This window comes from Lolium perenne, chromosome 3 (genome assembly GCF_019359855.2).
Source record: "Lolium perenne isolate Kyuss_39 chromosome 3, Kyuss_2.0, whole genome shotgun sequence".
NCBI lineage: Eukaryota > Viridiplantae > Streptophyta > Magnoliopsida > Poales > Poaceae > Lolium > Lolium perenne.
Genome location: NC_067246.2, coordinates 25,726,115 through 25,738,838, shown reverse-complemented (window position 1 = coordinate 25,738,838; position 12,724 = coordinate 25,726,115). Strand labels below are relative to the sequence as shown.

At 47.4% G+C, this 12,724-nt stretch overlaps 2 protein-coding genes across 2 annotated transcripts; both read right to left on the bottom strand.

Moving 5' to 3' along the window:
* Window positions 1-1,680: 1,680 nt before the first annotated feature.
* On the bottom strand, window positions 1,681-3,695 carry LOC127340988 (putative E3 ubiquitin-protein ligase SINA-like 6). The gene is made up of 2 exons (XM_051366757.1): window positions 3,384-3,695; window positions 1,681-2,736 (listed from the first exon to the last, which is right to left on the bottom strand). The coding sequence occupies exons 1-2, from the start codon at window positions 3,573-3,575 to the stop codon at window positions 2,074-2,076; spliced, it is 855 nt and encodes a 284-aa protein (XP_051222717.1). The 5' UTR covers window positions 3,576-3,695; the 3' UTR covers window positions 1,681-2,073.
* Window positions 3,696-9,833: 6,138 nt separating this feature from the next.
* On the bottom strand, window positions 9,834-11,386 carry LOC127339168 (uncharacterized). Its single transcript, XM_051365047.2, has 2 exons — window positions 10,614-11,386; window positions 9,834-10,501 (listed from the first exon to the last, which is right to left on the bottom strand). The coding sequence occupies exons 1-2, from the start codon at window positions 11,384-11,386 to the stop codon at window positions 9,868-9,870; spliced, it is 1,407 nt and encodes a 468-aa protein (XP_051221007.1). The 3' UTR covers window positions 9,834-9,867.
* Between the last annotated feature and the right edge of the window lie 1,338 nt (window positions 11,387-12,724).

The window sequence follows — 12,724 nt, the reverse complement described above, 5'->3', positions numbered from 1 at the left end:
CCTGGCCCTGCAGAGGCGGCCCGAGGTGCGGCGCGGCCTGGCCCTGCCGGCGCCCGCGGGGGCGTGAACGCGCGCGGCGGCGTGGGTCGCGACGCGGTCGGCGTGCAGGAGCTCGGTCTCCGCCCTTGCCCTGGCGCGCACGGCCAGCTCCGGCCCCGCCCCTGGCGCGCACGGCCAGCTCCGGCCCCGCCTGCGGCCTCCCTCGCCCGTGCCCGCGCGGCGTGCCTTGCCCGTCCCCGCGCGTGGCCGACGCGGCCGGCGGCGCCACCGCCCGTCCCCGCGCGTGGCCGACGCTGCCGGTGCCTCCTCGCCCGTGTCCGCGCGGCGCGCGCTCGCCGTGCCGCGCGTGGCCGACGCGCCGGCGGCGCCCCGCTCGTCCCTCGTCCGTGCCCGCGCTCCGTCGCGGCGAGCTCCGCCCACGGCGGCGTGGCTCGCGCGGTCGCCGTCCGTTCCCGCGCCCGTGCTCGCGGCGAGCTCCGCCCACGCTCATGGCTCGCGCGGCCGGCGCCCGTGCCCGCGCCATCGACGAGGTTTGTCGCCGGAGCTCTTTTTGGAAGCAGCAACTTCCGGCATGGATGAAAAAAAGTGAGGAGTCGGCGCCGGGGTGCGGCCGGTGTGTGCAACGGCGGCATTTGGTCAGGCCGGTCAAAATCCGGTGGCTATTTCGGCCATCTCCATGGGTGAAAGAAAACAGAGGAGAGAGAAGATGTGGGGTCGGGCGGATATAAACGGATGTCCAGAGCCGCACGAAATCGTCCGGGAGGACGCAAAAGCCTCCCAAATTTAAGCCGGCTTTGGGTCGTGCCGGACCTCACGGGCAGTCTGTTTTGCATTTGGGTCTGCGCGTTGAGACGCGTTTTTACCCAAACAGACGCACGCGGTATCCGTTTTACCTTTTGCGTACCCGCGTTGGAGATGCCCTTAAAATCCTTTTATGAGCTAAGCGCCCTGTCCGGCAGCGCGGAGCGCTTAAATGGGCGCTACTAGAATCGGAAAACTACCATAATGAATCCTTCGACCGCACTGTCCAACGTCCATGCGGAAAAAACTGGGCTAAGCGCCCGACTCAAAAAGTTGAGTCGATGCAAGCTTGAATCCTGAACTAAACCGGGAATAGGTAATAACGGCTGGGATAATCACCCTAGCGCCGGGGCTAAGCGCCGGCGTTGGGGATGCACATCAGTCATGGCTTCAGATTGCAACAAAGAATTCAAACACCTGTGAACATAGATAACTTAGGTAGAATCTCTACATCTGAGGATGCACACAGCCAAACTACTACAGCCTTGTGACTGAAAAATAAAACATTCAACATGTGATGGACCGAGGAAACAATTCTATGTTTCGTGATTACTGTGCGATCAAGTGATCTAACCTTGATTGAAGTGCTCGTAAAATTTCAGGTAAGTACATTCAGTAATCAGGAAATAGAAATAGAAATGATTTGGCTGACATTTTGTACAAATGTCACACTATCGTTTCACAAGATTCCAATGCTAAATTCAACCTACACTTTAAGAAAAAAAAAACCGGATAGATTTCACTGAAATTCAGTCGAGTGACTCTAATGCTAAATTCAGCCGGCTGGATGGTTAATTAACCGGCTTTACTAATAGGAAGACAGAGTCCCCTGTACTCACTTTCACAGTACTACACTACTACTCATCCATGGGACTGACGGACAGTGAAATGTCTGCATCTATATTAAAGCAGCCATTCTAGCTAACAGCACGAGCAAAACGAAGACATTACATATGCAGAGTTTAGAGCAGCAACCAATCTGGAATGAGCATTAAATAACAATGTAGCTGCTAATTGTCCAAGAGACGTGATTTGATTGCAGTTTGTTACTGGCAGTATAATGCAGATCAACCATGGCTTCAGATTGCAGCATGCAATTCAAACACATAGATAACTTAAGGCACAAGTAGAATCTCTGCAGCCGAAGATGCACACAACCAAAGTACTAAAGCCTCGAGGCTGGATAATAAAACGCTCAACAAGTGATGAACTGAGGAAACAATCCTCACGTAGCACACAACCTGTCAGCGTGAGTGGCGAAGAGCTCCCCGACTACAGCACCGTAACCTTTGAGATAGTGACATTGATGCCGCTGTAACAAGAAAGAGTCGGCACAACCAATGAGTAGCTGCCATCCTCCGTCGGCAAGTCGTTGGACAGATTGGTGCTTATGGTACGGAAATCTGAACGCCAACTATCGGTGCTGCAGTTGGAACCAACCAGGCACCTGAACTTGCGGTCCCCCGCCACGGCATGAGGATCAACACACATGATGGAGACGGCATTGCCGAAAGGCGGCACCGGCGTGAATTTTACCAGCAACAGGGTGCCATCCTCCCTTGTGTAGAGAACGTGCATTCCTTCCTGGATCTGCAGGTCAAAACGCTGTCCGCACTCGAACTCAGTTGCCGGCCAGTTGTCCGTATGGGTGAGATGGTCAAGGAGCTCTGCGGTTGAGCCAGTAAAGTGACAACTAGGATCAGGGCAGAAGCACGGTGCACATGGGCACGACTTGTCATGATCTGCTCCCTCGAGGTAATGTGTCTTGACGGTGCAACCGTACATGGTATTGGAGCAAGGGATCTGGACAGACTCCAGGATTTTCTCGAGCACGATGCAGCGTTGATAGCCGCCAGTAATGGAGCACACGTAGCACCTGTCCTTGTTCCGGAGCTTGCGATGGCAGGACATACAAATCACATGCCCAGTGGCGCACTGTATGTCAAAAAATTACAGGAAATGTAAAATGCTTATGAGAAAGATGCAGCTTGTTGCTAAGCTTGTGCTAGGAACATTTGAGCATACTTAAAATTGGGAATACGAGGTCAACTTAAACTCTTTCAGAAAGTTAAAGCTTCCATTGTCTTTCATGCAGAACTGTTATGACAAAACAAAATCTCTATGTAAGCTTAAGTGAAGACATGGGCCAACACTTAGCTATAGCGGCAAGGTGTGTGCGCGTAGGGTGATATATACAGTGTGCCTTCATTCGATTTTAGATGCGCATCATGTCTATAATCTCTATTTGAACCTGTAGCGTCGTTAATTCAGAACTGTTATGAGAAAACAAAATCTTTATGTAAGCTTAAGTGAAGACATGGGCCAACACTTAGGTGCAATGGCAAGTTGTGTGCGTGTAGGGTGATATAAAGTGTGCGTTCATTTGATTTTAGCTGAGCACCATGTCTATAATCTCTATCTGAACCTGTAGGCTGTATCTGAACTTCTCCTATTTTTTTACTGAAAACAAAAGAAGAAAGAACCATCCCCGGCAGCAGGCATCCCCAAGTTCCCAACGCAATATTGGAAGATCTAGACGGTGTTAACTAATAATAACTAGGGCAAAGGAAGAGGGTGAGGACCTGCAAGATTGGTGGCCGGAGGGGGTGGTTGCAGACGGTGCAGTCCAGCGCCTCCAAAGCGATGATGCCGCAGTTGCTGCCAACGGAAACCATCTGCTTGTCCTCGTCGCGGTCGCCGCCGCAGATCTCCCCTTCTCTCCTCTTCTTGGCGTGCGGCCCGCTCTCCCTCTCGATCTTCAATCCAGCCCCCATCGTTTGCCCTAAAGGATTTACTCCAAAAGCCGATATTGGTGCTCTTCTTCGTGTAGGATGGGTAGGCGGTTGTCAATGCTGCGATGGGACGTGGCAAGACAGAGAAGTGGGTAGTGTGGCCTGTGGAGTGAATTTATGACCGCTTGACCTTGGTCATTGGGATTTTCCTACCTCTGGATTTTGAACTTTTGTCCCCCGAGTATTGTCTGGCCAAAAAGGGCAATTTTTTTTCCCTATTTACTTTGCCCTATGATTTGTTCTTCTTTACATTGCAATTTAATTTTGTCACACTTTACTTTGAACTTTTATCTTTTTTTTAAGGATAATGCTAAAATCAGTGGACCAGAATACCCTCACGAAACCACACCCAGAAAAACGACCTCTACTGCCATCGGCCTTCCTCTGGCGCCTCGGCTCCCCATCAGCCTGACTCCATCGCCGTTGGCTCCCTCGTCACCAACCACACCTAGCCCCCCCCCCCCCCCCCCCCCACCTTTCGGCGGTCGTCCGACAGTCACACTACCAACAACTCCCATGTCACCGATTCTCGCAGCCTCCCACCTTGGACCCTACCGCTAGAATTCATGCACCATGGGATTTGGCTCCGACGAACTACACATGAGAAATTAGAGGAATTCGGAGCAAGACGTCGAGCGTACAAAGTACATGACCTTTATCATGTGGCACAAAGTCAGGCAGCCGTCGTCATTGTAGACGAAGAAGATGAGCGTCGCAGTGGCTCAATTAGATGTGTATGGGTAAGTTGGTCGTTTTATGTGGGCCCAAGCTGTTAGAGGGCAAAAGATCAAAGTCCAAAGTAAGATGTGGCAAAACATAAATTGCAATATGAAAGAAGGGCAAATCATAAAAGACCAAAGTAAATATGGGCAAAAATTAAAATTTCCTGACCAGAAGGGTCTCGGTCATTAGAAAAATAGCGATAAAAATGTAAAAATACAAATTTTGGGTTGTTATTTTAGTCATCTATTTTATTTGAGGATCTTCCTAATAAGTGCATATCCTTCACATTAGTTTTTTTTTGTGGGCACGGACATAATAGGGACATCTGTGTCTACTCTCTGCCGATGTGTTGCCTTGTAGTTGGTGTTATTGCGAGACTGTGATTCAACTCACATGGGGCATTGTAGCGGACTAAAACTACACACCAACAGGTGAGGCTGATAGAATGCCACGACAATGCCCCCTGATACCACTTCATAGAACACAAAGTTGTGGCCACTAAGCCGCTAAGCTAAAAAGGCACGTAGCTAATCGCTTACATATCCACCAAAATGCCATGCACACGGTGTGGCAGAGCACCCTCGTTCATCTAGTCGAATTGGACACGGAAACTGACACATACAAGAAAGGTGGTCATAAAACTTCCTGTGTAGCTTGCAATTTTGCGAAAGGTGCGTTTGCCTCCCGAGCTCCAGTGCTTTTACAAGTTTTATAAATTAAAATTTTATTATTACAAATTATCAAAAAATCTGAAAATAATTTTGGAGATTGTCAGCAATGCATCTCACAATCATGCAAGATCTCAACTGAAATTCTTTTGATTTTGTGATAGTTCTGGTTTTACCAACCGAGACTAAAGGGTACCCTTTAGTCCCGGGCCGGAGCATTAGTCTCGGGTCATCAGCAAAACTGGGACTAAAGACCCAATTAATCCCGGGTCAAAATATTTGGAGATTAATGGGTTGGGATGAAAGGTCTTTTTTCTACTAGTGGGAATTCATGTCAATCCAAGGTCAGTCCCTAATTGAGGGACTATCGCGCATGTGGCTCATGGTTCCAAGGAACAAGAGAAGGGCATGAAACTCTCTCACACAGCTGATTTGGTGGACGATGTGGAAGGAGAGGAACAAACACATTTTGCAAGGAAATGCTAGCACAATGGCAAGCACAATTGCACTGATACTCCAAGAGGCGGATAGCTGGGCCACCGCAGGGCGCGGGGGCTAATGACATGCTGCATAGACCTAGGGAGCCAAATTAGATTGAGTTGTGTTCTTTAGTTGTTGCTGTTTCTTTAGGTTTTGTTTCAGTTTTGTGTTTTATGCTTCTTGTGTATATAAACTCCTCTATTTATCAATGAAAAGCAGTGCTGCACTGCATTTCAGTCAAGAACATCTACACTTCTATCATTTTTGTGTTTCTCAGAATACAAAGTATTTTAAATTAGTATTGTGCGCGTTTGTGGGATACATCATTGAATATATATGGATTTTTCAGAAATTTTGAAATTTAAAATTATGATTTTTTAAAAAGATCACTAGTACCCATGTGCTCCGAATCTGCTTCCACTATTTTTGCACTAGTATAACATGGCATGCCTAATGCTGAACTTTAATCTTGGCCAAGCATCCAGATCGGGAAAATTGATATTTCTTGGATTTGTTTAGGAAAAAAATGACAAATATACTATAGAAGAAAAAAATTATAACCTTTTTTTTGTCAAGGTTAACGGCACCGTTCCAAATAGTGGAGAGGGTCAACTGTGACTTATACTGAATTTTGGCCAAATTTTCTCACTTTTTGTGTGTGGAAAAGGAGATAACTCCCCTAGCTTGTGCATCGATCAATTCAAGCGCCTTTTATTACCTTATTAAAATTTAAATCTTACACAAGATTTAATCATAGGTCACACAGAGTTGCTACATGAATCTACCATCCAAAAAGATAATAAAAACATGAAGTGATTCTAGACTAACATGTTGTTCTAAGATCAAAATTCATTGGCCGTATAAATTATGTGCAAAACCTTTTCTAACTAGTTGCACCCAATAGCCAAATCCTCGCGTTTCTCTTGCCATTTTTTTCTCAATAACTATCAATTGGTCTTGTTCTTCTTGATGAAAAAAAGGAAATCTCATGCTAGTTGCTACAAATCTTTGATGATAATTTGGGGTTTCACAATAAAACAACAAAACTCAACATATTTGTGCTCTTCTTGAGACGAGACTCTAAATTACATAAATGTTTATGGGATATCTTTTATCCAACAACATGGTTTGTATGGAAAAGATTCGATGTTTGAATCATCGAATAGTCCACATGCATAATATTCGTAATCGGTTGGGTCTATCCCACCTAATCTTTCAACCTTGAAGATATTCAAATGATAGGCAAATCCTGTTGGTCTTGGCTCAAAGTTCTCTAACCTACACAAGAACAGTATGTCTTTGTATGGGTGAAATCCAAGTATTGAAAACTCAAAATTTTGATGATGGCACGCTTCAACCACGTCCTCATGGTCATGAAAATCATCGTTGTCGGAGTCCCATTCAAATTTCTCTTGAACTATTGTTGATTTTTTGTTGGCCATGTCAAATAGGAGGATGATCTGAGTCATAGTTAATGTCCTCTAAAATCCAGGGTCCATGAATAGCTTGTCGATCAAACGCTTCCACCGGCTTAAGGTCATAGTCATTCTTTATCATCCACTGTGTCTGACCACATGATTAATTCAGGGTACAAATCCTAATGTGACCCTTCAGAAATGATGCAAAGTAGACTCCTTTTTCGGATAATCCTAGATAAGCGTCACGTCCGATATCCCTTGGAGGTTCAATCACACTGTAATTATCCTCCGAGAACGATATTCTGCAAAATCAAATAATAAACATGATAATTTTAGAATTCGAAGAACTGAATAGTACTTTGCTCTAGACAAACGTGAACGTCAAAGCCAAGTTATCAATGGAACTGTGTAGGTACCTTATAACAATGTTAGTTTGGTAATGCATGTAATGTGATCCTCGCCAGTAGACAGAGTGGAGTAGCTTTAAATAAAGACAGACCTTGGCAGCAGTTTCTGCAACATCTCCTTGTCGAACAAAAGACCTCTCCTCCCAGCGGCGCATCCTTGAAGAGAATGAAGTAGGGGATGCGGAGCACATGGTAGTGCGATGACACCATGGGATCAAAGGCCAGAGTCCACTTATAGTCAGAGATGCAACGGATGACCCCCGTGGTACGGTCAGGCTGGCATGATGGCAGAAGATCCCAACGCTTCGTTGCAGGATTAACCACGTAGATCGCTCCCTCGGAACAATTGTAGGTGTTAAGCAAGACAAGACCGTTGCAGTGATTACGGATGTAATAGGCCTTTTCGGGGGAGTCGCACGAAGCATTATCAAGTGAGGGCAAGAAGTCGAGCTTGCCGCTCACGGAGGAGTTACGGAAGAAAAACTCCGGTAACCGAAGCCCGGCGATGTTCATGAGGAGGCCACTGAATCAAAGCTCTGTGCGGAGGAGGCTCTCGCCATCGATGATGGCACGCCACGCTTTGCAGACGTTGCGGGACATGGCCAAACATCGTGGCGTGGCTACACGACGGAGCACGTCGACAAGCACGTCATCCGGCAGGAGCGTCGCATGGTCGCCAAGCATGGTCCTCCGGCGGGAGCGCCGCATGGGCACGAATAGAAGTCCTCAGAAAACACCCCGTGTAGCTTTGGTATTTTTTATTTCTTCAGAATAGAAGTCCCACATGTTGCACGCACTAATCATGGATCAAAGACATGCGGATCGATATTTTTTAGCGTCAAATTGATTACTCATATAATAGTATTTCTCCCGTTAAATTGATTGATACTAATAGTATTACTTTTAAACAGACTAGGAAATTTGCCCGTGTGTTGCACCGGGAGAGAAAGCAATGAGACGGAAGCTATATTGCGTGCATAATAATTCAACAGTTGATGGAATCGACATTGGAAACAACCTATCCAACGAACAATGTTGTTAAATGAACCCGCAACCTCTTTTTGAAAAAAATAGACCCACAACCTCTACAAAAAAAACTTGTGGACTCACCAGGCTCAAACCCCACCTACAATTATCTAACCTCTTGACTGTGTTCCTCCCGATGCATTACTACCAGACCCGTTTCCCACTTCCGAGGGTTTGACTACTGGATTATGCACGGTGCCGCCTTCCATGTGTCTCCTCCACTCCATCTGGTGTTTTTCTTAAATTAAATCCAATTTTGTGGCATTCTTGTTTATCTGAAATAGATTTCTATTTGAAAATGCATGAGAGGTAAAATATAATTTTAGTTAATGAAAAATTCCACCGCTCGAAATCATTTTTCTTCACACGAAGAGACATCCTTGGCGGTGACGCAATTGCTGTCAAAAATTGTGTCCGTCTCAACAAATAACATCACTCCCTTTATATATGCATAAATTACAATAGGAGTTCATCTTCCGATAAAAGAGAAGTAGAGAGGGTGGCAACCAATTAGTAGAGGAGTGTAGTATTAAAAATTGTGTTTATCAATTTCCCATTAACAGCACATAAAACACCAAAAAAATTGACCATGAACAATACTTCCCCCAAAAAATCTATAGATCTGAACCGACACTCCTATAAGAGGATGAACAATCTGATCCAGAGCTCTCTTAAAAACAAAAACACACGTGTTGCTCTTTCTTGCCAGCACACACAACGAGCTATGTACAAGAACTCATCTTCAGATTTCATCCACCAACAAATGTAAAAAAAGGCCATCAATCCAGACACGTCACGAGGAGTAGGCTCGTCTCTTCACGGACGCTTCCTGTTGCCATCATCGCAAGGTATATGGCTAGCTTTTTTTTTTTTCAAAATAGGGTGAGTCCCGGCCTCTGCATCGATTCATGCACACAACCTTTTATTAATCAAACGAATATATGAGTAGCAATTAATCATTGTGGAACAGAGCATCGCCCGAACAAAATTTACAAGCAGGCATCCTAATGCATAACCGGACAATACCATGGGGAAAAAACTCTGCCCAAAGCGCTGTGTAAACCAGACACTATAACTCCAATCCTAGAAATTCAGTCCTGTATGTTCAGTGCCATGCACATCCGAGCTGGTTACTCGAACCAATTCCAGCACAACTCCCAAAGATATATCAGCAGAGTAATCGAACGGGCAGTCTTCAGAGGTGCCAGGCTCTATTATCGAATAGCCGTCTTCCACCCAGTCATCAGTGCTGCCCCTGGCTAGCTTATTTCTCCCAGCCGTCTTCCACCCAGCGTGGCAGCAACAATCGGGATTAGTGATATCGAGGAGCTGGAGGATGTAGGGTGGCAATAGTGCATTATGTGATTTGGTGGGAGGGCAATTTGGTCCAAAAAAGTGTTGGACGACGGAAACTCTTTTTGCTTTATTATTAGGTATATAGATAATTTCTTACTCATAATAGTATTTAACAATCCAAACAAAATACAGGATATGTATTATTATCATATGTGTGAGAGAAATATCATTACACTGTTTTTGGGATCTCTTCCATTCAATACATTGGTGTGTACGGAAATGAATCGATGTAACAACTTTCATTGGGTAGGCCGATGACGTCGAATTTGGCGTAATCTGTTGGGTATATGCTACCCAAGCTTTCCAGTTTGAAGCTATTCAAATGATATGCAAATCCCGTCGCATTCACTTTTAAACTCTCCGCCCTACTTAAAAAGATAATCTCTTTATATGGGTGGAATCCAAGTATCTCCATATCAAAATATTTATGTTGGTGCGCTTCAACTATGTCTTCATGTTCATCAAAATCGTCATCGTCGGAGTTCCACTCAAACTTGTCTTGAACTACTACTTTCTTTTTCTGACGGTATCGAATCACCGCTTGCTTGTTCACCTTTGGAAGTCGAGAAAGAACGAAGTGATAGTTGATGTCCTCTAAGATCCATGGTCCATTTACTTGGCGGTTAAATGCTTTCACAGGATTGAGGTCATAATCATGCTTCAGTATCCACTGCGCATGACCATTCGATTCATCCATGACGCAAACCCGAAGATGATCATTAACAAATGATGCTAAGTATACCCCTTTTTGGGATAATCCTAGATAGGGTTCTCTTCCCGTATCCATTGGTAGCTTAATGATGTTGTATTTGTCTTCGGACAAAGATAATCTGCAGCAAATTGTTAGTAAGAAGTTAAATACTATATGACTGATGCTCCCATTAATTAGGCAAAATTAATAGAATTGTGAAACTAAAACTAGTAATGAAATTTTGGCGATACCTCACAACAAAATTATTCTGGCAATGCACGTAAAGTGATCCTCGCCAGTAGACGGAGAGAAGTCGCCTTGAAAACTCACGCGTCTCAGCAACGGTCCCGACGGCATCCCCTTGTCGAACAAATAATCTCTGTTCCCAGCGGCGTGTCCTCGACGAGAATACATGCAAGGTATATCGAGATGGTGGCCACTCGGATGCCTCCTCAATGGGATCATATTTGTTGTTAGATCCCCAATGGAGTTGCAACAAATAGGGGAGCCGGAACACCTGGTAGTGGGACGACACGGTGTGATCAAAGGAGAGGTACTCGTTGCAGCAGGAATGCCGAACCATCCCCTTGGCATTGTTTGGCGGGCGCTCGGGAAGACGGTCCCAGCGCTGCGTGGCGGGGTTAACCACGTAGTCGTTGAGCAAGAGTAGCCCGTTGCAGTGGCCCTTGATGCAGTGGTTCCCTCGCCGGTCACAGCCTCCGTCGGGGAGGACCTTGACGGCCGCGGCCAGGAAGTGGAGCTTGCCGCTGACGGCGGGCCGGCCCGGCGCGGAGGGGCGGGAGAACAGCTCGGGGAACGGGAGCACCGCCATGCTGATGAAGATTCCCGTGAAGGGGAGCCGTGTGCAGAGGAGGCTCTCGCCGTCGATGATGGCTCGCCATGCTTTGCAGACGGAGCGGGAGATGTCGAGCCAGCGCGGCGTGGCGGCCAGGCGCCGCAGCACGTCGGTGAGCACGTCCTCCGGCAGGCGCGCCACCAGCGCCAGGTCGCCGTGTTGTTCCATCTAGGTTGATCTGTTTGTTTTGCGTGGAATCAAGGTAGGTAGCTAGCCCTTGATGTGTTGGGCCGCCCCCTTATATATGGAGAAGCAGCCAGCAGGCCTTTCTCAGGATTGCCTCCAAGTACGTATCCCGTACGTATATGGGTGAGTCGAGCAAGGAAACTTCCTCAGGATTGCCTCCAAGTGTGTCGCAACATCACCATGTAATCTTTTGTGAAACTTCATATATATTAGGAAAATGATTCAACGCCCCCGGGGGCTCGCTCGACTCGCAGCCTTCGCCTTGCGCAAGCGACGCGTGTCCCTTGCGTGGGCTCGGAAGGAAGACCACGTGGGCGGGCCCTACCATGTTTCCCTTATCTTCTCCCTTCTTTTCCTCTTGACCACTGATATTTTCCTCTGGATATGACCGGCGCCGCCTACCGTTCCGCGCGCCGCCGCCTACCAGCTGCTCGCCGGCGCCGCCTCCCAGCTGCTCACCGGCGCCGCCTCCCGTTCCGCGCGCCGCCGCCTCCCGTGCCACGCGCCGTCGCCTTCCAGCCGTTCGCCGGCGCCGCCTCAGCCGCTCGTCGGAGCCTCCTCTTAAGCTGCAGGATCCCAGTGGGTTGATCCCAGTGAGGCGGTCGACCTGCAGCATGCCGGCAGCGAGCGTGAGGGTCTCCGCCTCGTAGGTGTTGGCGGCGCAACGGCGACGGGCTGGGCCGGCGGCACCAACGGGACGGGATGAGCCGGCGGCGAGCGTAGACCTCATTTTCGTCCTCAAGTGCGGCGACCTCGCCACGAGTTTTTCCACCCATCCTTGCCATGGCCTGCCAGAAGCCGCCTCCATCTCGCGCTCCTCTGTATTTTTAGGAGTTTTGCTGTCTTAGGCCTGCAGCGTTGCTACCTCGAGAGGCCGATTTTGCTATTTAAGGTGTCCGACATCGCTACCGACGGAGGGTAGATTTTTGCTCTGGGCGGAGGCCTACTTTTGCTACCTAGGCATAGGATGTTGCTACTAGAGGCTTCTGATGTTGTTGTCCTAGGCGGACGGAGTTGCTGCAACCTCGAACGGCGTTGTGGTCTCCATTGATGTTTTAGAGGATTTGCAACATGTGAATAAAAAAAATTTGCTACAATTTATTTACTGTTTTGCTACATCTGCGTAATATGTTTGCTACGTGGTCTCCGGCGAGCCCAGCTTTTTTATTTTCTTTTCCGAACGAACCGTTTTTTGCTTCAGTCATTTGCTGCCGGGGGTGGTTTTTTGCTGCCGGAGATGTTTTTTTGCTACATGCAAATCTAACCGTTAAAATGGTTAATCCGACGGCTGGGGACCCGGGGCTGGGGAATCAGATCCCC